The sequence below is a fragment of the Theropithecus gelada genome, chromosome 2 (assembly GCF_003255815.1).
Source record: "Theropithecus gelada isolate Dixy chromosome 2, Tgel_1.0, whole genome shotgun sequence".
Taxonomy (NCBI): Eukaryota; Metazoa; Chordata; class Mammalia; order Primates; family Cercopithecidae; genus Theropithecus; species Theropithecus gelada.
Window position 1 is genome coordinate 97,448,637 of NC_037669.1, and position 24,008 is coordinate 97,472,644.

A 24,008-nucleotide genomic window follows, 5' to 3' on the forward strand; every position below is an offset into this window, starting at 1 on the left:
GCAAGTGCCTGTAATCCCAGCTGCTCCAGAGGCTGAGGCAGGAGAATTACTTGAACCCGGGAGGCGGAGGTTGCAGTGAGCCAAGATCACGCCACTGCACTCCAGCCTGGGCAACAAAAGGGAAACTCCATCTCAAAAAAACAAAAGTGGATATCCAAGTTCTAGGTATATTTAAAAGGTCTTTATGTTTTTCTCTTCTTGGATCTTGTTTTGCTGGAAAAAGTTTTTTTTTTTTCTGTAAGTTGAATTATTTTTCTCCATTTTGCCTTGCCACCCTTAATGCATGCATGAGAGGCCCTAAGATAATTTCTAAAAGCCTGAACTCCTTGGGAAAAATGGAAAAGGCAACACAGATTCCACTTTGGGAGAAACCTCTGCTTTCCTCATGGAACCCCAGGAATTAAAGCAGATCCCTCTCAAAATCTATTTTTGTCTTCTAGCCATACCTGTTTATTGGGCCCTGGAAACAGCATGATTTCCTGGCCATGCTCTTAAAGGGCCCATGCAGAGGCCAATAATCCAATTAGGAGATTGGTAAACAAAAAAATCTTATAGCTACTGATCTTCTTCTCTCTATGTAGTTATATATGTGTTGTGTGTGATGTCTATTAAAAAGAGCTCTAATTAATTGGCATAAAGAAAAATAAGTGCTTAGATCAAATATATTTTGAAGGAAAAGTAAGAGCTGTAATGCCTCCTAGTTCACATGACTTTAATCTTTGAGAAATAAAAACCGTCTTAAAGATTATTGGTAAAATATAAATGTCTTCAAAATGTAAATATGTGATCTAAATTATGCAGTTCAGATACTAGGTTTGCTAAATGTTTTAAGGTTATGAAGTCCTTCTTTGGCTTTTGAGAACTGTTCCACTTGACTGCTTTACAGCTTGGTAAGGCCTGGGGACATATGGAATTAACCACTCCTCTATGCTGAAAAGAGTCAAGCCTGACCTGCCCCTAGAACAGAAGTAAAACAACTTACCAGGTTTTACATTAAAGTTAAGAATTGCTAAGAGTTATCATTATAATGTGTAATTGAGACTCCTGAAAATAGATTTACATGCAAGGTGTGTAAGAACAGTAAAATGTATTTTTAGTAAAAGATTATAAGAAGGCATAGAAATGTAAATTTTTGCCTAAGGTTAAAGGATTGTTTTAAATTAGATAAGATAAAGCTAAAGGTTTAAACAAGTTATGAAAGGTTTCTAAATGCTAATCTTACAAAAGAAATTCTGTGTGTGAACATTAAATTCAAAAGGGTATCATATGGTTTTCTGTAAAATTGAGAATTGAAATAAAAGTACAATAAGATTTTCTTAAGGCACTAATCTGCTCTTTAGCAAAATGTGTAACAGGTTATAAAAGGTTTATAAGAATCTTCCCTCATGGTCAAACTGGTTAAGATTTGATAGAATGGCCTATAAGATTTCATTTTTGAAGGGGTGGCCTGCCCCTCCACACCTGTGGGTGTTTCTCGTTAGGTGGAACGAGAGACTTGAGAAAAGAAATAAGACACAGAGACAAAGTATAGAGAAAGAAAAGCGGGGGCCCAGGGGACCGGCGCTCAGCTTACAGAGGACACACGCCGGCACCGGTCTCTGAGTTCCCTTAGTATTTATAGATAATTATCTTTACCATCTTAAAGATAAGGGAGTGGCAGGACAATAGGATCGTTTTTAGGGAGGAAATCAGCAGTAAGACATAAGAACAAGGATCTCTGTGACATCAATAAGTTTAAAGGAAAATCCTGTGCCTAGAGATAAACCTTTTAGCAGCATTGTTTCATCCTATCACATGGGGATAAACCTTGGACAATACCTATCTTTTTTAGGAACAAAGACACACCCTGCACGCCCAAAATCCATTAAACCTTGAGTTACCACAGCAAATGTCTCTTGCAAGGACAAGGTTGGGGGTAGGGTCACAGATTAACAGCATCTCAAATACAGAACAAAATGGAGTCTCTTATGTCTACTTCTTTCTATATAGACACAGTAACAGGCTGATCTCTTTCTTTTCCCCACAATTTTTTAAACTGGGGTTGACAATGCAAGGGTGAAATTTGGTTTTCTCTCTCTTGAACAGGATTTTCATGTAATAGTAAAGGCTAATTAAAGGTTTTTGCTTTTTCAAATTTTTGAGTTATCATTTTGGCAAAATTAATTACTTATAGTAACCTGGAATTCTATTTTGTGTGTGTGTGTGTGAGATGGAGTCTTGCTCTGTCACCTAGGCTGGAATGCAGTGGCACCGTCTCGGTTCACTGCAATATCTGCCTCCTGGGTTCAAGTAATTCTCGTGCCTTGGTCTCCCGAGTAGCTGGGATTACAGGCACCTGCCATCATGTCCAGCTAGTTTTTGTATTTTTAGTAGAGACAGAGTTTCATCATGTTGGCCATGCTGGTTTCAAACACCTGACCTCAGGTGATCCACCCGCCTCAACCTCCCAAAGTCCTGGTATTACAGGCGTAAGCCACCATGCAGGGCCTGGAATTCTATTTCATAACATCAAGTATTTTAAACATCTAACATATGTGACAGACTTCCCAAAATCAAATTTCAGCTTCAAGGTTCTTTCCCTATCCCTTGCTGTTGGATGCTACAGAGAGCCCCTGAAGCATCCAGAAGAGAGGTAAACAGGATTATTTGACATGTTTATGCACATGGAATTGTCAAAATTATGTTTAATCTTCATATTATACTTTAGTGAATATTAATATTATATGTTCCAAAATTGTATGGGATGTCTACAATTCTAATGTCTGAGTATATGCTATCAATCATAATTAAGGTTATTATGTTATTGTAAACCACAGAGATAACCAAATTTTCTTTGTCAATCATGTTTGTAACTGTAACTACCCTGGACATTTTGTCATTCATAGACAATTGTCTTGTTTTGATCCTCTTCAAACGATGGTTTATAATCAGCCATAAGGCTTTGACAGGTGCTCTCAAATGCAGGTTTCTGATAACCTTGGAGATTGTGACATTGGAATGAAGGAAAACATGCAGGACTCACGAAGGACTGAAATGTTAATTAATATCAAACAGAACAAGAGTTAACAGAACATACTGAACTAAAAGAAAACTGAAGTGATCTTTTTTTAAAGTTTTTGCTCGAAATGTTGCTGATCCTTGTTTTGTTTTCAGAGTCAAGGAAACTTATTTTGAGCCATTTACAGCCTTTAATAATTGAGTAAGGTATACTCATGTGATCAAAATTTGGAGCATATTTGTTTCTCTCCTACTTGCTTCTCCAGAATTTGGAAACTAGTTGCCAGTATTCTTAATTTATAGCGATATAGTTTTTTGCATCAGTGCAATAAGAATCACTTTCTTTTGCAACAGGACACCATTGGAGAAACTGGTTGCTTTACCAAGGCTTTGATTGGAAGGGTATGCTTCCCTTTTAGAAATCAAGCTTGACTTACAGAGCCGATAAAAGCCCCTTGGGAAAACTGACTTCATACCTTGTCTACACAGTCCCCATACAGGTTTCCTAATCTGCAGTGAGTAAGGAATGTCACATTCTACAAGGCCCAGGAACCCCATATTCTTGGGACCTCAAGAAGAGAGGAATTCACCCAACTCATAGGTATGTGAGGGTACAAACCCATGGCTGGGCTCAGCATTAAAAATCCTAAGATTCCTTGCAGAACAGAATTCCATCAAAGTCAATTTTAAAAGCCTATGTAAAAATAATTATTCTTGCTGCACTTTATGCAAATAATCAGGCCAAATACAAGACTAAAGTTTATTTTGCAAACAACTCCATCCTATTGTGATTTATTTTTAACAAAAATGAGAACTGGAGAGAGAAACTATGTTTCAAGACTTATCATACATTTGTCTTTAGATTCTAGACTCATTAGTTGTTTTTAAGTTTTTTGCCCACATTTTAAACTAACGCTGATTATTCCTGTGAACCAACCAGCAATCTCCGGCTGCAGCTCAGCAGCAGCAAAAGGGATGAGTAATGTAAAAATCTGGATCAATATTCTAGTTCTGGGCAATTACCCTGCAAATCCTGCCAGATGATTAGAGTAAATAAGGTGCTCATAACCCGGAGGTATCTTTTTTGGGAAAATAAGACCAAGGGAGCTAACCAAAGCCAAGCCCCATACACCCAAATCTTAGCAGGCATAACTACAGCTACCAGTTATCTGGGTGTGTCCACAGCTTTAGGATTTTTTTTAGCTGTCCTTACCATCTCCCCTTTGTTTCATTTTTATTATGCCTTCTAATAACCTAGTTTGTCTCTTCTCACCTTCAGGCCATTGAACTCCAAACGTTCATGCAATCAGAGCCTCAAACGATGGCTACCTTTTACCAGGGACCCTTAGATAGGCCTCAGGGAGATCTCACTGCTGTTTTCCCAAAACAGTGCCCCCATCAGCAGGAAGCAGTTAAGATTGATCACTATCCTTATCCTTATTCTAAGAATAGATGTACTTATCCTTATCCTAAGTTAGATGTACTTCTTTAGAGGAAGAATGATAGAGTCAGGAGACAGCCAAATGCTGCCCAGGTCATTGTGTACAGGGGGATTGCCTAAACATGCCCATGATGAAAAATTTCATCCCTTAACACATACACAGTAAGAGAAATAAATCAGTGTGGAGTGGCTCAGACTAAGGGCCTGCCTGCACACTGGGAGAATGGGGTGGAGCCACCAGGAATTCATGCAGGGGTAGAAGACTGGGCTCTTCAGCTCATGTGTGGTGGCCTGGTATTCAATTTAGTGAGATGGAAAACCTGCATGCACGACCCCTCTTTTTGTTGAGTTTTCCTTTTCACTTAATAAATTCTGCCCTCCTCATTTTTCAGTGTGTCCCTGTGCCTAATTTTTCCTGGTCATGAGACAAGAACCTGGATTTTCGTTCAACTAAGGAGGAAAAAATCCTGCATTAATGGTATGACTTAAAGCATCAGTTAGATAGTATGCATGAAATTAACCTTAGGTCATGAGAGCCACCTATTTATGATTTTTATTTTTTTGAGATGGAGTTTCGCTCTTGTTGCCCAGGCTGGAGTGCAATAGCACAATCTCGGCTCACTGCAACCTCCACCTCCCAGATTCAAGCAATTCTCCTGTCTCAGCCTCCTGAGTAGCTGGGATTATGGGCATGCGCCACCAAACCTGGCTAATTTTTAGTAAAGACGTGGTTTCTCCATGTTGGTCAGGCTGGTCTTGAACTCCCAACCTCAGGTGATCCGCCTGCCTGGGCCTCCCAAAGTGATGGGATTATAGGTGTAAGCCACCACACCCAGCAAGAGCCACCTATTTAGATGCTCAACTTCCAAGCAACTGAGATAAAACTGAGGAGCTTATGAAACTACTAAGCAAGAGGAAAAGGTGACACTGAGGAGCTGTATGAGAAAACAATGATTTCAAACATAAGACAGTATTAGTGTGGCTAAGTTGCAAATAACAGAAAACTCAACTCTAACGCGTTTGACAGAAGATGTTTATTGGCTCACATAGCTGAAAAGTTCTGAGGTAGGTCTGCTTCAGGTAAGGCTTGGTCTAGTGGCTCAAAAGATGTCACCAAGAACCTAGTTTCTCTCTGTTTAATCACTGTCTTCTTTGGTATTGGCTTTAATCCTCAGGCTCCATATGGTAGCACCTGGAAGCTTGAGAATCTCCCCTTTTAATAGAAAAAAAAAAGTTGCTATAATTCTAGGCCTCACATTTTCCTATGTGCCACAAAGAGGACAGATAATATCTCCTCTGGTAGCTCTCAATGAAGAAAAGCCTCTCTTTTCCAGAAAACCCAGTATCTCCTCATATCACAATGGCTCTGTGGCCAAGGGGATGGGATAAGCTGATTGACACAAGCCAAACAGGGTCCACTCATGAAGATGGTGATGGTGCTAAACCACATAGCTGAGAAAGGATACCTTCCCAAAGAACACCTGGGTAACTGTTCCCAGAGGGAAGGGGAAGAGATGATGGAAACCAATAAAAGATGACCACTTCTAAAAATGTTGTTTTATAAACTCCTGATTTCAAGTAGTTAGTTAATTCTATAATTCTTTTTTTTTTTTTTTTTTTGAGACGGAGTCTCGCTCTGTCGCCCAGGCTGGATTGCAGTGGCCCGATCTCGGCTCACTGCAAGCTCCGCCTCCCGGGTTCACGCCATTCTCCTGCCTCAGCCTCCGGAGTAGCTGGGACTACAGGCGCCCGCCACCACGCCCGGCTAGTTTTTTGTATCTTTTAGTAGAGACGGGGTTTCATCGTGTTAGCCAGGATGGTCTCGATCGCCTGACCTCGTGATCCGCCCGTCTCGGCCTCCCAAAGTGCTGGGATTACAGGCTTGAGCCACCGCGCCCGGCCGTTAATTCTATAATTCTTAACTTTCCTGTGTAGACTCTACATGTTCCTCATGTTTGTTTTATCTCTGGTCCTGGACCTAGGGAGGGCATTTCTGACTTTGATGCCGATACTGGATTATGTGAAAACTTTTCAACTATTGACTGGATGAAGCTATCTAACAAAGCATTAACCACCACCATAAAGTGACCATTTCTCCCTCCCTTGGCAGTGGCCTCACAGCTTATCAGAATGTAGGCTATCATGGTAGTGAAGGATGCACAGACTGGGAGAGGATTTAGGATAGAAAGCAATGAGAGGGGCTGGAACTATATAAATTTTTATGAAAAAAATCTCCAGTTGAGTTTACATATTCCCAATCCCAGAATGATGTCTGATAAAACAAAGGCAATCAGGTCTCTTAAGACCTGAATTGGCCAGGCGTGGTAGCTCAGGCCTATAATCCCAGCACTTTGGGAGGCCGAGGCAGGTGGATCACAAGGTCAGGAGAGCGAGACCAGCCTGGCTAACATGGTGAAACCCCGTCTCTACTAAAAATACAAAAAATTAGCCAGGCATGGTGGCGGGCACCTATAGTCCCAGCTACTCAGGAGGCTGACGCAGAAGAATGGCATGAACCCGGGAGGTGGAGTTTGCAGTGAGCTGAGATTGCGCCATTGCACTCCAGCCTGAGCAACAGAGCAAGACTCTGTCTCAAAAACAAAAAAATTAGAAAAAAAAAAAAAAGACCTGGATTACCCTCTGCTGTTTCCCTAAATTTGGTGGCCTCAAAAGGAAAGTAACTTCTGAAGAAAAGGTCCTAGAGTTGATAATGTAACTGCAATGTTGCTTCCATCAAATAAGGTTTTCAGTGAGACAGAGTTATGAAAAGCAGTACTAATGAACACTTGTATACAAAGAGTATCTACAGAGATACACAACCAGTAGCAGTGATTGCCTCTGGGGAGAACTCAAGAGATAGGAATGACAAGGAAATTTACTTTTCACTGAACACCCTTTTCAACTATTTCAATTCTTTTTTATCATGAGCATGTTATATCTAGTCAAAGATTAATGTTTCAGGATTTGAAAAACAAAAGAAATGCAGTGTTGGTCCTCAGAGTCATTTAGCTGGGGTTAAGACTAAGAGACTTAAGACTATTAGAAAAATATAAGATGGCACATAATTAAATACTAACTTGGGTGGTACTGATTACAAGTAGAAGAGGAAGAGAGATCTGCTTAGATGAAGGAGCTGGATCTGAGTGATGAAGGGAAACTAGAAGCACAGGAAAATAAGCAAATCAAAACGGGCAGAGACATAAATATGTACAATTAAGTAAAGAACAGTAAACTCTGCAGTCAGAAAGGCCTGGCTCCAATTTCAACTCTATAACTTACTGAACAACCCTGAATGAGTTTTATAACCTGTTTCAACTCAGATTTCTCATTTGTAAAACAGGGAGAAGAGCACCTACCTTAATAGGATTGTTATGCATAATGTATGTAAAGTGGTTAGCACCTGATACAGAGTAGCTGCCCAACTAAATGATGCCTTGTATAAACATCATAGAACAGGGGGACCAGTCTTGCTAGACTAAATGCTCAAAACGGCAAGATAATACTGGCTATTAAAGTTAAGGGTTACAGCAAATTGTGAACAGTCATCTCATTTTCTCTCTGGGGTTCCTGCAGCATAAGAATTATAAACAAGTATCACCATTATGCACTCTCTAAAGTTCAATAAGGTGAGAGATTTGACAGTTATAGGGCTTTTCTCTAGCATGGCGCCTCTGGTGCTTAATTAAGACAGAATTCTGACTGAAGGCCTTCCCACAGTCATTACATTTATAGGGTCTTTCCCCAGTATGGATTCTTTGATGTCGAATAAGGTGTGCCTTGCAAAAGAAGCTTTTCCCACAGTCAGTACATTCATGAGGCTTGTCCCCAGTGTGGACCCTCTGGTGCTGAGAAAGATCCGAGTTCCACATGAAGCCTTTCCCACAGTCCTTACATTCATAAGGCTTCTCCCCAGTGTGCATTCTCTGATGTCGAAGAAGGGCTGGGTTTCGAGTAAAGCTTTTCCCACATTCCTTGCATGTGTATGGTTTCTCACCAGTGTGGATCCGTTGATGTTGTGTAAGGCTTGTGTTCTGACTAAAGCCCTTCCCACATTGCTTACATTCAAAGGGTTTCTCTCCAGTATGTATTCTCTGATGACGAATCAGGTTTGACTTCCAAACAAAGGCCTTAGCACATTCTTGACATTCATAGGGTTTCACCCCACTGTGAATTCTCTGATGTGCAATGCAATGTGATCGAAAACTGAAAGCCTTCCCACATTCCTTACATCCATAGACCTTTTCTCCATTATGAGTTTTCTGGTGTTGATCAAAGTCCTCACTTTGATCAAAACACTTGCCACATTCCTCACATATATAGAATATTTGCTCACTTAGAATTTTGTGATGTATACCAAGGAGGTTATTGACATCAGTATTCTCTGAACTCTCTTCTACTGAGATCATCTCATCCTTGACAATCACTTCTATAATATCATTTGAAGAACTTTCCATACTTCCCCCATTGAGGTAACCAGGCCATCTCCCTAACCTGCTTTTCTCTTCACAGGTTTTCCCAAACCATAATTCCTGGGATCCACACCACCGGGGTCCACTTGATAGGAACATGAGGTCCTGTGCTTCCTCAAGAATTTCCTCCTTCAGAATAAAATCTTCTTTCTTCCTCTTCAACACACCCTCTGAAAAAAGAAATCAGAGCTTCAAATGTCATCATTATCCATGACAGAGTGACAAAGGTCACCAAGTGGTATTAATACGTCCACTTCTCTCCAACTGCCACCTGTCTCAGTGGCCCTGTCCTAGCTGAAAATGGCAAAAACAAGGCTAATACACAGAAAGAAACCAAAAGTAAAGACAACAACTAGATAGAATCCCTGAGGGCTATGATTCCTGGCACCAAACCAAGTACCAGAGTAGGCTCTCAGAAAACAGATGAATTGAATCTAAGGAAAACAAAGTCAGAATTCTTCCTAGGTAGCTGAGTACAGTTTGTAACATGAGAAGAACAGGCCAGGACTTAGGGCAGAGGACCTGTTCAGAAATAAGGAATCCTTAGTAGTATACCTGGGAACCTGGGCTTGTCACACACAGCACACAGTAGCAAGAATGAGCTTCCTCATATTTTTCAACACTAAAAGGAAGTATAGTCTTCTCTTTCAATCCAATCACCAAGTTCACCATGAAACCATGGAAAGTGCCTTCTCAAACTACTCCAGGCAGAACTGGGCAAAGACTCCCTCCTCTTTGTTCTCATAGTGTCTTATTCTGTTACAGCTTCATCATTTTTCTGTAATTATAAATTTATGTATAATGTCCCATGAGACTGTGAGTCCTTCCGGGATAAGGGCCATATATGACTTGATTTTTTTTATCCCTAACAACTAACACAATGAGTAAAACACAGCATCTACATTAAAAATATTGGGTGATCATAGCAGCCAGATGGGGCAGGCCATCTGTTCAGTTTAAGCCTAAGACAAAAGACCCATCCTAATTTAATTAATTTAATTAATTGAGCTTGTCCTAATGAAAGTTGGAAGCTTAGGGTTTAAGTTTTCTCTTAATTGGCTGATTTGGGGATTTGGCCCCCAAATTTGTTTAGAACATGAATGGCAAAATGGACTTTTACATCTTATAAAAGAAAGACAGGAAAAGGTGTGACTGAGAGAAGAATGCTCATTTCCCTCTCACTTACCAGGACAAATTAGGCTTGGACCCTCTTCTTTTTTTTTTTTTTTTTTTGAGACTGAGTCTGGCTCTGTCGCCCAGGCTGGAGTGCGGTGGCCGGATCTCAGCTCACTGCAAGCTCCGCCTCCCGGGTTCACGCCACTCTCCTGCCTCAGCCTCCCGAGTAGCTGGGACCACAGGCGCCCGCCACTTCGCCCGGCTAGTTTTTTTTTTTGTATTTTTTAGTAGAGACGGGGTTTCACCGTGTTAGCCAGGATGGTCTCGATCTCCTGACCTCGTGATCCGCCTGTCTCGGCCTCCCAAAGTGCTGGGATCACAGGCTTAAGCCACCGCGCCCGGCCAGACCCTCTTCTTGCAGTTTCAGGTTTAATGGCTCTTCCACCTGCTCAAGATGGGAAATCCCAGCAGGTTTTAGAAATGGATATCCTGCCAGGGTCAAGATACAAATAAGGCTGGTTCAGTCAGAGGAGTGAGGCCCATCAGGAAAAGAGCAGACATGGAAGTGGTAGGGAGAGAATAAAGGTGGGTGAAAAGACTGGTAACATAGATAAGCAGCAATTTGAAGGTATAGAATAATAAGGATAGGCTGGGCATGGTGGCTCACACCTGTAATCCCAGCACTTTGGGAGGCCAAGGTCGGTGGATCACCTGAGGTCAGTAGTTCAAGACCAGCCCGGCCAAACATGGTGAAACCCTATCTCCATTAAAAATACAAAAAAAATTAGTCAAGCATGGTGGCACACACCTGTGGTCCCAGCTAGTCAGGAGGCTGAGGCAGGATAATCACTTGAACCCGAGAGGCAGAGGTTGCAGTGAGCCGAGATTGTGCCACTGCACTCCAGCCTGGACGACAGGGCAATACTCTGTCTCAAAAAAATAATAATAATAAAATAAAGGATAGAAAATACTGGAACAGGCCGGGCGCGGTGGCTCAAGCCTGTAATCCCAGCACTTTGGGAGGCCGAGATGGGCGGATCACGAGGTCAGGAGATCGAGACCATCCTGGCGAACACAGTGAAACCCCGTCTCTACTAAGAAATACAAAAAAAATAGCCGGGCGAGATGGAAGAGGAAACTGAGACTCAGAGAGATGAACTTCCCCCAAAGTTCCAGAACTGAGACAGAACCCGGGCCTGTTTGACTCCTGCCTGTTATGCCACACTGTCTTCCGTCCCATTCCTACCGCTGCTGCCCCTGTGTAGGACTCTTCCTCCTCTGTCCTCCCCAGTTACTGCCACTAGCCACAGAGGCAGCTGGGGCTCCTCAGAACATTCAGGTTGCCCTGGACACTGTACTCAACAGGACAGATCCTCGTTGTGACTTTAATCCCTGCACCCCCCGACTCGCAACACACTCTCACAAAGATCCCACCTCACTTGCTTCCCCACGTCCCAATCTCCATGTTCCCATTTTCTATATCTCTAGGAGTCTCAGCTCCTGCACCTTCTTTCTCTTATCCTCTTCCTTAAGAAACAAATACTGCTCACCTCCAGCCTTTGAGACTTCCTGTAATTCTCAGCTACTGCCTCCTTCAGGGTCTTAGTCTCCATATTGTGGAGGAGCCCATTCTGGTCCACTGCACGTCAGTCCTTGTGCACTACAAAGTCTCCACAGCTATTGATCCAGCACTCCAGGGCTCCAAGGCTTTGGCTGGCTCACCTTTGTCTGCCTAATAGAGTCCACATTCCTCTGCACTACAGACAATTCCATTTACTACTCACAGACCCAGCTTTCCTGGCCAAGATCATCAGCCACCACCACTCTCATCCCCTATCCTGTCACCATTCCATTGGGAAACCAAATTCTTTCCTCGCCCTGTTCTGTGCCCTTGCACCTGCGGCTACTCTTGCCTGAAGATCCAGTTCTTCCCTCCTGATCCTGCATTGCAAATTCCTTTTCAACCTAATACCCAGCTCAAACATAACCAGCTCTGTAAAGGTGGCTCTGAAATTCTGGCCATTCATCGCCCCCCGCGGCACCCTGTGCGCTCTGCCCCAGCAGTTGGCTCAACCACGTGCCGCTGCACGTCTGCTCTCCTTGAGGCTCATGTCCCGGGGGTGTCGACTCCGCTGTGCTGCCTGTCCCTCGAGGCCCCTCACTCTGGGTTGTAACCCCATTTCCCAGCCGCCGCACCACCCGTCTCCGGGCCTAGAACCCAGGGCAGGGCCAAGCCTGCTTCCAGGCTCCGGCCCCGCACTCACCGGGCGCGCCCGGGGCGGCGCCGGCTGTCCCGGCAGCAGCTCCAGGTCAGGGCCGAGGCGTGTCCTGCTCGCCAGGGCCGCTGCCGCCATAGCCCGGGTCGCCCTCTGGGAAAGCGAGCGCGCGCCAGACCCGACCGGAGGCTGTTGGGGTCAGGAAGGAGCGCTCTGGACCTGGGCAGGTCTGACACGGCTACCCTGAGCCCTGCAGCCATCTGAGTAAGACCCCGACTCCGCTCCCTGCCAGCCCCACGCCCAACTCCTCGTGCTCCTAGCCAACCAGACCCCCGCATCCGGGAGTCCGGGGCTCGGGCGGCTCCGGTTGCTCTAGGACGGCGGAGGGCGCCGCGTCTCTGTGGTCCTCCTTTCTAGCTCTGGAAGGGAGGGGAGAGCGGTCCGGTTCTCCTGGAGACACAGACGATCCCAGGGGCCGCTACCGGGGTAGGGGTGCAGGCGGCTGGGGAGGACTCCGTCCCCGGCGCTCTAGGCCATCCCTTCCTCTCCAGTTCGCTGCACCTGGGTGGACAGGTATTTGCTGACAGGAGATAGCGGGTACTTCACTGGACTGCACCTTCTCTTTTATCTCTCCTTTTACCAGTTTCTACATTCCCAGAGCAGACCTGTATTTTATGTTATGTCTTTTAACATTCTCATCTTTGTGCCTCTAACATGCGCCCGATGTCTAGCACCTCCTGGGGAGTAATTTCTTTAACTGCCAAGAAATATTTGTAGAATTGTCCACGAAAAGTCAAACTGTAAAATATTTGAAGAGATTTATCCTGAGCCAAATATGAGTGACCATGGCCCGTGCCACAGCCCCAGGAGATCCTGAGAACATGTGCCCAGCGTGGTCGGGCTACAACTCGGTTTTACACATTTTAGGAAGACATAAGACATCAATTAACTCATGTAAGATGTACGTTGGTTTGGTATGGAAAGGTGGGACAACTGGAAGAGGAGGCTTTCAGGACATAGGTGGATTCAAAGATTTTCTGAGTAGGAATTGGTTAAAACAGTTAAGTTATTGTCTAAAGACTTAGAATCAATAGAAAGGGATGTCTCAGTTAAGATAAGGGCTTGTGGAGACCAAATTTTATCATGCAGATGGAGCCTGTAGCAGGCTTCAGAGAACAGACTGTAAATGTTTCTTATCATTATCACACTACCGGATAGTCTGTGAGACTTAAAGAGGCTGTTCTATCTGTCTTAAGGTGTGTGTTGATGTTAATGCTAGTCAACTGGGCCTGAATTTCAAAAGGGAGGGGAGCGTAATGGGCCATGTCCAACTCCTCCTTTCCATCATGGCCTGAACCAGTTTTTCAAGTTAACTTTGGAATGCCCTTGGCCGAGAGGAGAGATCCATTCAGATGGTCAGGGGGCTTTGAATTTTAATTTTGGCTTACAGAATAAAAGAATGAATAAATGTTGAACCAGTTTTTCAGTTAAAGAAAGTAAGGCCCAAAGAGAAAATGGCTTGCCTAACATCATGCAACATGCCAGGAAATTAAATTTTTTAAGAGTTGTGAAAATAAATAAAGACTATTCAAGTGAGAACAAAGACTATTATTCAGAGCTTGCTATATATGACGAGAGAGTCAGCCGTCATCACTTGCATTCAGCAGACTGAAAGTCAGGCAGAAGAGTGGGGAAGGCTTCACAGTGGAAAAAAGGAACGGCTTCAGGTATTCCCTTATTGGAAGTTGCTGGCATGGGGAAACTACAGGTGGGCTAACTAGAAGCAGGGCATCCTATGTAATTGGTTAGGGGGAAATACTTGGCTTTCTCTGGTCCTAAGTTGGAAGTAGTATGGGAAAAAGTAGGGAATCTGATATTTTTCAATCAAATCACTACCCCATCCATACAAAAAAAAGAAAAAGGAAGGAAGGAAAGGAAGGGAGGAAGGAAAGAAAGAAAGAGAAAAAAAGAAAGAAAGAAAGAGAAAGAAAGAAAAAAAGAAAGAAAGAAAGAGAAAGAAAGAAAGAAAGAAAGAAAGAAAGAAAGAAAGAAAGAAAGAGAAAAAAGGGTCAGGGAGGAAGGAAGGAAAAGGGAGGGAGGGAGGAACGAAGGAGGGAGAGAGGGAGGGAGGGAGGAAGAGATCAAATCCCAGCTGTTTGGGGTCAATTGCTACCAGGGTTACTGTTTTGGTTAGTGGACTGATTGCCACAGATAGTAATTTAGTGGTTTGACTTCCTAGAGTGGTTACCATAGAAAATGGGTTTGCTTCCTGGACTGGTTGCTACAGATTGTGTGACAGAGTCCTGTTTTTCTATGTAGTCTGGCCGTTGCCCATTTGTATATTCAGTGTCTCGGGATGAGCAAGGTAGGAAGATAAATATGGAATTCAAGTCCACAGGCTCAGATGCTCTGATGCCTGAATAGCTCCCCAGGTACTGAGCACTTGCTGTAAAAAATCACAGAGCAAAAGAGACCTCAGATGGGCTCCCAGTCTTGTTTGTTTGTATGCAAGAAGATGCTAGAGAGGTTCTTAAATGGACAGTACCTGATAGTCTGTGAGTACTGAGATGGAAGCAGTAACTCTTACCATGGGGAAGATCACGAGGTAGGTTGAGGGTAAAATGAAGTCTCTTAAGATGTTCTTGGTGACAAGATAGAGAAAACTGGACTGGGTGACAAAACAATTGTGAGGGTTTTAGCTCAGAACAAGATGCCCTGGAGATGCATGATTACTAAGTCATGGCCCACCAGAAGGAAGGTCTCATGGCTCTGAATAGTGTTTTGGTTCAAAACTTTTAGAAATCTGAAGAGGAGAAGAATAGGTAGTCTATTATATTTACCCATATTTTTACTCATTCCATTGTCCTTTCTGTCAAACACACAACAGCAGGCAAAGCTATGGCTTGACTGATTTGGCTAATAAAGATATAATAGGCGGGGTGCAGTGGCTGACGCCTGTAATCCCAGCACTTTGGGAGGCTGAGGCAGGCAGATCACCGGAGGTCAGGAGTTCGAGAACAGACTAGTCAACATGGCGAAACCCCTTCTCTAGTAAAAATGCAAAGATTAGCTGCGTTTGGTGGCGTGTGTCTGTAATCCCAATTACTCTGGAGGCTGAGGCAGGAGAATCGCTTGATCCTGGAAGGCAGAGGTTGCAGTGAGCCAAAATCACGCCACTGCATGTCAGCCTAGGCAACAGAGTAAGACTCTGTCTCAAAAAAAAAAAAAAAAAATACAATAAGCCATTTTTAGACTCATACAATGTATTATTTACATAGACAGCAAAAGGAAGAGTAGACAAACAGGCCAGCTCCCCAGGTCCTCATCCTACATGCTAAAAAGAATGCCATGAAACAAAAGGGAGCTGGATGCCGGCAATGTGAGTTTTCTGATACTCCATTTCTGAGGAGCCAATTTTAGACTGCAACAAAGTAGACTATAGCACTACTTTGTTGCAGTCTAATATTGGCTCCTCAGAAATGGGGTATCCGACAACTCACATTGGGTTGAGTAATGAACCTATGTGGTGGCTTATGCTCTTGAGAGTTCTTAACCATATGTGTGATAGGTTGGGAGGTGGAATTATGGACTTGGGAGGACCTACCCTCCTCAGGATATAACTGCAGACTACACTACTTCCTTCTGGGGTACAAAAGTCTCATGCTTCATCAGAACCTTGGAGGCGACGAAAGCCTGTCTCATGACAGCCTCCCATAGGAGATAGGAAAGGGAGTGAGGGATGACCTTGTAAAGCTCCTCTCATCCCCTTGTGTTCTGGAGGATCACAAGACAACCTGCTAAGACTTAGATTAGCTGCTGTTCATGCCTTTTGCTGTGTGGCCTATGTAGCTATGTGCAAGGTAGCCGGGGTACCATGGCAGAGTCATTCGCCTACAACTCTACCTCCCAACCTATCACACATATGGTTAAGAATTCTCAGGAGCATAAGCTGCCACTTAGTTTCATCAGATACTCTAGTTAATTGTACTGATAAAGACTTGGACCAGATCCATTCCATTTCTTTTAGGCAACATCAAATCAGAGTAACCATGATTACGAGTCCCTGTAGTTTAATCAGGCCCACTGGATGGTAGACATATTCCCAATCCAGAACCAAGCCAGTTAATATGGCTGAATGCAGGCAAGGCAAGAGGTGTGGCAGTGGCACATATCGCACCTGAACTGACCAGTGGGAAATCCAAAACCATGCAATTGTCCACTATCGGTCATGCTAGAGAATTTAGAACAATAAGTGGTCTGTGAAAAAATGTGCAAAAGAGTCCAGTGACAACAGAATGAGGCTAAAGGGAATAATATCAACTTTCAGAAAGTTAACTTTGTTATGTTATATCTTAGTGAGGCTGTTCCTTTCTGGAGCCAGTGGTTTTGGGAAGATTGTGATAGTTTTAAAATTAAGATTGTTTGTTGGCCAGTGGTCAAGTTGATAGCGGTAGCAGAAGTCTAGGTTAAATTGGTCAGATATCCTGCAGATTGTAGCTAAGAGAAATTAATGGACCTTCCTTCTGAAACCACCTTTGCAAAAATTATAAGAGAAAATTATGATGGTGAAAGAGATCTGAACTAATCAACTCCATCTTGCTTTTAACTTCCAAGCTGTTATTGTTCATTCCTGGGCATGGCCAAACTAACTTTGGGAGGCCCTTGGTTTATAATTTAACTTTGAAACAAAGATGGTAACAGCTCTTTTCCAAAACAAACCCCCTGCCTACCTGCAGACTAGACTGCCCTTGCAGGACTAACAAAGTAGCCACAAGATTAGAAATTATGTTTTAAGAGTCATGCAGCTGGAGGCTGGAAGATTCTGAACCTCCCCAAATTGTTCCTGGGGATAATATCACTCTTATAAAACCTAAGATCAGTGCTTGAGATGTTTTGCAGACCCTGCACACAATGGATCAACTGGCACCACCCAGATCGGTAAACTGGCCCATCTGGTATTGTGGCCCCCACCCAGGAACTGACTCAACACAAGAGGACAGCTTCAACTCCCTATGATTTTATCTCTGACCTGGCCAATCAGGACTCTCCACTTTCCAACCCCCTACCCACCAAATTATCCTTAAAAACCACAACCCCCAAGTTTTCAGGGAGACTGATTTAAGTATTGATAAAAACTCCAGTCTTCCATATGCTGGCTCTGCATGAATTAAACCCTTTCTTTATTACAATTACCATGTCTTGATAAATCAGCTCTGTCTAGGCAGCAGGCAAGGAGAGCCTGTTGGGCGGTTACACCTCTGCCCTGACAACCCAAAGTCTAAGGTGTTCTCTTCTTGCCAACCAGGATTGTTGTTCCTCTTGTTCCACAGCTACGTGATCAATATGACTCGTCTCTGCAACAATCAGTCCACCTATTTCCCAACTCCCCTGTGTCTTACACACCATACACTCAGACTCATCTCTAGTTAGTTCAGTAGTTTTTTTCTTATATAACTTGTAGAATCCTAGAATGTCTCCCACCCTCTGACATGTGGGCCACGCCAAGACCACCTTAGGAGTTGTCTTCTCATATTTACGATTTATGGTCACTATAGTCATTATCTATAATTGGCCAAATCCAATTAGCACAGCTGGGTGGCAACACACACACACACACACACACACACACACACACACACACACACAGTGTCAGTCTCCCGCTCCCTGGCTCTTATTTCCTACTGTCAAACTGCAGTAGTTCAGTTTCCCAGGGTTAAGCATAGCAGGGGAAAAAATAGAGAAGAATTAATTATGTGGTTATGTCTCTTGCAGTCAGGGCCTTCTTCCACTTCTGAACCTTGTGAAAGTGTTACTGCCAGCAAGTCTGCAAACAGTGGCAAATCTGCACTGATCCCGACCCTTGTCTTCTCAGAGGAAAGATTTCAACTGAAAGACTGAGGCAAGTTTTAAAGCAGAGGCAAAGGTTTATTAAAAGAAGCAAAGCACACTTGGAAGAGGGCCAAGTAGGGAACTTGAGAGATAAGTGCCCTCCTCAGCCTTTGGCTGGGGATTTTTATAAACTGGCTTTGGTTCCGGGATTTTTCTTCTCTTCCCTTGACCCCTCCGTTGGGGTGGGCTGTTGCTCAGCTGCCGCATGTGCAGTGGCGTGCTAGTACTTCGGAGGAGCCGCATGCGCAGTGTGCTTACTGAGGTTGTGCGCATGCTCACTTGGAGCGATTTTCCCTTACTGGTTGATCACCCCCAGAGGAAGGTCATATATACCAGTCAAAGACCACCATTTTGTCCCCTACTTTTGCACCCATGCTTAAGACCAGATCAGGGGCTGGGCACAGTGGCTCACGCCTGTAATCCCAGCACTTTGGGAGGTCAAGGCAGGTGGATCATTTGAGATCAGGAGTTCGAAACCAGCCAGGCCAACATGGCAAAACACTATCTCTGCTAAAAATTTTTTTAAAATTAGCCAGGCGTGGGGGTGGGTGCCTGTAATCCCAGCTACTGGGGAGGCTGAGGCAGGAGAATCACTTGAATCTAGGAGGCAGAGGTTGCAGTGAGCTGAGATCATGCCACTGCGCTCCAGCCTGGGTGACTGAGTGAGACTCTGCCTCAAACAAAAAAAAACTGATCAGGGAATTGTGATTTGCTGGCTCCAGATGTTTTCTATCTGTTAGGGAACTCCTCTCCGTCTTGGTCCCAGTCATGGCCACTTCTCATTTCAGAGGGACAGTTTTATGATAGCTTGACCATCACCTGATGAGTGCCTGCCATTTCCAGAATTCTCTCTACTGCCACCTCCTGGGGCAAGTGAATGGCCTCTAGTAGCTCTAAGATTTGGGACCCGTACTTAGCAGGAGTATCCCAAGTTGCTGGGTATTCCCTTTCCTTCCAGATAGTGGCTTGGGCGTGAAGCACCAAAAAGTCGTATTTGGAATCTGTATAAATGGTTATTCTTTTCCCTTCCCCTAGTGTTAGGGCTCTGGTTAACAAGATGAGTTTTGCTAGCTGTCCTGAGGTCCCCGAGGATAGAGCTTTAGCCTCTGTGTATCCTGCATACATAGTTTCATTCTGAACAAAACTGCCCCCATCTGAAAACCATATTTTGTCCAGGTTGTCCAAGGGCTGATCCTTTAAGTCTTCCCATCTGGCATAAATTTGGTTATCTCACAACATGAATGTGTTGAGTCATCCTCTCCTGGTAATGGCGGTAAGGAGGCCGGGATGAGGGTGGAGCACCGCTCAACTGTTACCTGTGGGATTTCTAACAACAAGACTTGATACTTTAGCAATCTGTTGTCAGTGAGCCATTGTGGCACTTTTATGTCCAGTAAGGAGCTTATTTGTTGGACATCAGAGGAACTGGATTGACTGTATCATGGTGCTTTTGAGGACCTCCTCCAGTAGGAGGGCTGCTGCAGCCACTACCTTGAGGCAGCGTGGCCACCTGTGTGCTACTGGGTCTAGGTTATTTGAAAAGTAACCTACAGAACATTTGATTGACCCAACAGTTTGAGTTAGGACTCCTAAGGCTACACCTTGGCTTTTGGTGATGAAAAGCTAAAACAGTTTGGTTAGTATAGGTAGCCCAAGGGCTGGGGCTTATGAGAGAGCAGTCTTTAACTGCCTAAAGGCTTGTTCCTAATCTTTTCTCCAGAGAAGTGAGTCCCTATCAGTCCCTTCTTTTAGAGCCTAATATAAGGACTTAACAATCCCACCATAACCCAGTATTTAAAGTCTGCAATATCCTGTGATCTCTAGAAAGGCCTGATGCTGCTTTTGGGTGGCTGGGATAGGTATTTTAAGGATGGCCTGTATCCATTCTAGGGAGAACTTATGTTCTCAAGGGGTCAGGATTATCCCCAGGTTTTGGATCTCTTGTCTTAGTAGCTGTGCCTTGGCCTTGGATGCTTTGTACCCTTTGTCTGCAAGAAAATTTAGTGTCTGGACTAGATGTTGGATTCCCAGTTGTCTTGTGGGGTAGCAGATTAGCAGGTCATTCACATACTGTAGGAGACATCTGCCCCCCTCAAGAGTTAGGTCCTGAAAATCTTTAGCCAAGGCTTGCCTAAACAAATGGGGACTATCTCTAAAACCCTGCAGAAGCACATCCAGGCAAGCTGTTGGCTCCTTCCTTTTTCATTTTCCCATTCAAATGCAAATAGCAATTGGGAAGATGGGTCTGTGGGGATACAAAAGAAGGTATCCTTCTGGGTGTCTGGGTCAAGGTTAGTATGTTTCACTTGGGCCTTATGTAGCCTTTGTAAGAAAGCAGTGGGATTTTCAAGAGAGCCTTGATCTATTAAGGCCAATTTATTGTGGTTTACAGGCTTTCCTCTGCTATCCTTCATCCCCATTATGGGGATGTGGTTCACTGCCCATATACCCTCCTGGGTATTGTATTCCCAGTTGGAGGCCAACGTGGGGAAGGGCAGTGGCCCTCACAAGGTAGCCACCAGGGTCAGTCATGTGCATTGCACTTGGAAATTGCTGGGCCGCCTCCATAATGGACTCATATTCTCCCTTAGACAGAGTTTGGCCTAGTGTGACTGTGAAGTCCTTCCAAGTAAGTTCAAATGTTAAGCCTAGTTAATGGAACCCTTCAATGTATTAGTCAGGGTTTTCCATAAACTTCCATAGCTCCATTTTAATCTAGCTCAGGTCTTATATAGTGAATGGAGTCTGGACTCTAGTTGGCCCACTGGGGCTGCTAACCTCCTGAAGGGGAGATAACTTAAGGGGGTGGTGTCCAGAGGGTGACCCTGGGTACGCAGGGGAAGGTTATGGGACTGGGAGACTTGGATATAATGGGGATAGAAGAGGCAATGTTGTTTGAACTAAATTCCACCTTTGGTTCCTCTGGGGCTTGAGCCCTGTGCAAATCTGATAGTCTTCCAAATCTACTGGAGGAGGTTGCCTGGCGATGGCTGCTATCATCGCTGGGTCCATTTTACAAACCCAGCAGAGGTCAGGTTTGTCTCTTAGGACCATGAAAGCCTGTGCATAAGGGATTTCTGTCCATTTTCCCTGCTGGCAGCAAAACGAATCTAGTTGATGGATAGTATTAAAATAAATACTTTCATTTTCTGGCCAAGATTGCTGGTCCCCAAGTTCATATCAGAACCAGGCTGTGTTACAAAAAAATATTAGCCTTTTCCTTTTTAGAGTTTGGGGGTCAAACTTTTCCCGGTTCTTGAGGATGCATTCAAGGGGTGTGTCCTGTGGCATGGAGATGTGATTGCCCATCTGTGAAGAAAGAACAGAGGAGAGAAGGGAAAAAAGATACCCCCTTGTTTCCCTACTATCTTTTGCCTGGCATCAGAGTGAAGAGGCCATCCTCCATTCATTCTAGGGGTTCCTTCACTTATGGCAGACCAGAGTGAATAGAATATCCCCATTCATCCTTGGGGTTCCTGCACTTATGGCAGACCAGAGTAAACAGGGCATTCCCCCATTCAACCTACATATTCCGGAATGAACCAGTGCTTACCAGGTACCCCTAACTTTGGTCCCATCTTGTTTTATGGAGGCATGATTACCCAACTGTGAAGAGAGAACAGAGGAGAGAAAGGAACAAGAAGACATACCCCCTCATTCCCTTAATCCTGCACTATGGCAAACCAGAATGAACAGAGTACCCCCTGTCCCATTTATCCTTGGGATTCTGGCATGAACTGGTACTTACTGGGTACTCCTAACCCTGATCCCATCCCATTTTGGGGATCAGCCTTAATCTCTGTTCTGTGAGTAATTTTGTCTCCTGAACCTGTGGCCTTGGGCTGGCCTGTATCTCTGTCTACAAGACTTTGCAGTGACCTTTGTCTGAAGCATTCTTGCAATGAAATGGTTTCCTATCCTCTCAAGTTCCCATTCCCCATGTCGTTTTAGGTAAATGAGGACCCTGTTCCCAGCCAATAGCCTTAAAGAGACTGGGCTCCTTTTTCCCTGTATACAGGCTTTGAGATCTAAGTGAATGTTGAGGATGGCATGAAGGGAGGTAGAGAAAGGTAGGAATATTTCATCCTCTGTAGGCAGCATGCAAAAGTAATGTTTAAACAAGCAGGGCAATTCTTCTGCAACAGGTAGGAAGGGAGGAAGCACTGGGGCTACTTGTGGAAAACCTTTCTTTCACAGAAACAACAACACCCAGTCCCTAGGGGACAGTACTTGTCTACCTTCTTGATATAACGGAGAAACCTCCAGAGAACCAGGGAATTTTGAACAAGGGTTCTTATGGTGACATTATGGTCACCATAATGGTGAAAATGGCAGAATAGGGACCTCTAAAAATTGTCTCTTCTTTAAAAAGGTGATTAGAAAACTAGCAAGAAAGAATTGTCAGAATCAACTTTTTCAGGATTCTGGAAGCTAACCTAAGGCTTGTAGCAACTTAGAGATCATTTATTCAAGAAAACAGCTGAATCTTGGTAGAAGCAACAAGCTTTGTGGTGTTTTAACTTGCCCTATTCCCATCCCTCCTCTCCAGTTTTGCAATATCCTTGAATACCAGCAGCCCACAATCATAGTGAAAATCAGCAGCCTGGCAGCCACCAGAGGGGGAAGATGGGGTTAGAGTTCCTTCAAACCTCATTCCTGGAGAATTGTCATTATTTGACCTGTCTAGTGGTTCCCTGGGAAACTCCACTTGCAAGGCTATCTTTATTTGACCCAACTTGGAGTTCACTCAGTGCAAAAGGCTTTTTCATGAATGAGTCAGTCAAAAACATTTAGAGTTAATTGTTCAACTTTGCAGCTGCCTAAGGTGATGGATAACAATTGGAGCAAATCATAGACTAATGAAAGAACTTAAAAGGAAAACCTGGAGAATGAGATGTCCATAGAGGCTTTGAATAGCTCTGACATATTCCTAGGAATATAGATGTCCCCATACATGCATTGAGCTGTGCATATGTCCAGGAAAGATATGAGGAAGCTCTAAGATCTCACCTCTGGCTGACTCTGAGGGTCTGTGCAAGCAGGAAGTGAAAGCTAAGGCAGAGTTGTCAAACACCCCGCTGAATGTTGAGGGTGTACCTAAACATGCTTATATGGAAGTGGCACAGAGTCTTCTAAATGGTGAAAGAAAAGAACTGTCAACCCAGAATTCTATGCCCAGTCAAAATATCCTTCAGGAACAAAGATGAAATCAAGATATTCTCAGGTTAAGGTGATAACCTACAGATCACATTTGCCAGGCTTCCACATTAATCACCTGGGAAGGATCTTGTGATTCACAGCTTACATCCTGTTTCAGAGTAAACAATCTTGTGGTGAATTCCCAAATCTTATTATTAGTTCCTCAAACTGTTGATGTACTAATTAATATGTAACCTGCTGATGTTGAAAAGGACAATGAATTTTTTCTTTTTTTTTTCTGAGACAGAGTCTTCCTCTGTCATCCAGGCTGGAATGCAGTGGTACAATCTTGGCTCGCTGCAACCTGCACCTCCCGGGTTCAAGTGATTCTCCTGCCTCAGCCTCCTGAGTAGCAGGCACACACCACCACACCCAGCTAATTTTTGTATTTTTTAGTAGAGATGGAGTTTCACCATGTTGGCCAGGCTGGTCTCAAACTCCTGACCTCATGATCCACCTGCCTCGGCCTCCCAAAGTGCTGGGATTACAGGTGTGAGCAACCATGCCCAGCCAATGATTTGTTTTTGAATCACGAAGTTTTGCTGATTTGTTTCTAAAGCATAAAGTTTTACTGATTGCCTTGCACATAAAACATTTTAGCCTGTGTATTGTCATATGTAGCCAATGATTGTAACCTCTATGTTATACTTGCCAACAAAAAAGGACAATGCCTATAAGTAG

At 44.0% G+C, this 24,008-nt stretch overlaps 1 protein-coding gene across 1 annotated transcript; it reads right to left on the reverse strand.

Moving 5' to 3' along the window:
* Positions 1–6,425: 6,425 nt before the first annotated feature.
* Positions 6,426–12,549, reverse strand: ZNF662 (zinc finger protein 662). The gene is made up of 4 exons (XM_025377360.1): positions 12,113–12,549; positions 10,432–10,512; positions 10,094–10,117; positions 6,426–9,077 (listed from the first exon to the last, which is right to left on the reverse strand). Exons 1-4 carry the CDS (start codon positions 12,375–12,377, stop codon positions 8,050–8,052), a joined length of 1,398 nt encoding a protein of 465 aa, XP_025233145.1. The 5' UTR covers positions 12,378–12,549; the 3' UTR covers positions 6,426–8,049.
* Positions 12,550–24,008: the final 11,459 nt, after the last annotated feature.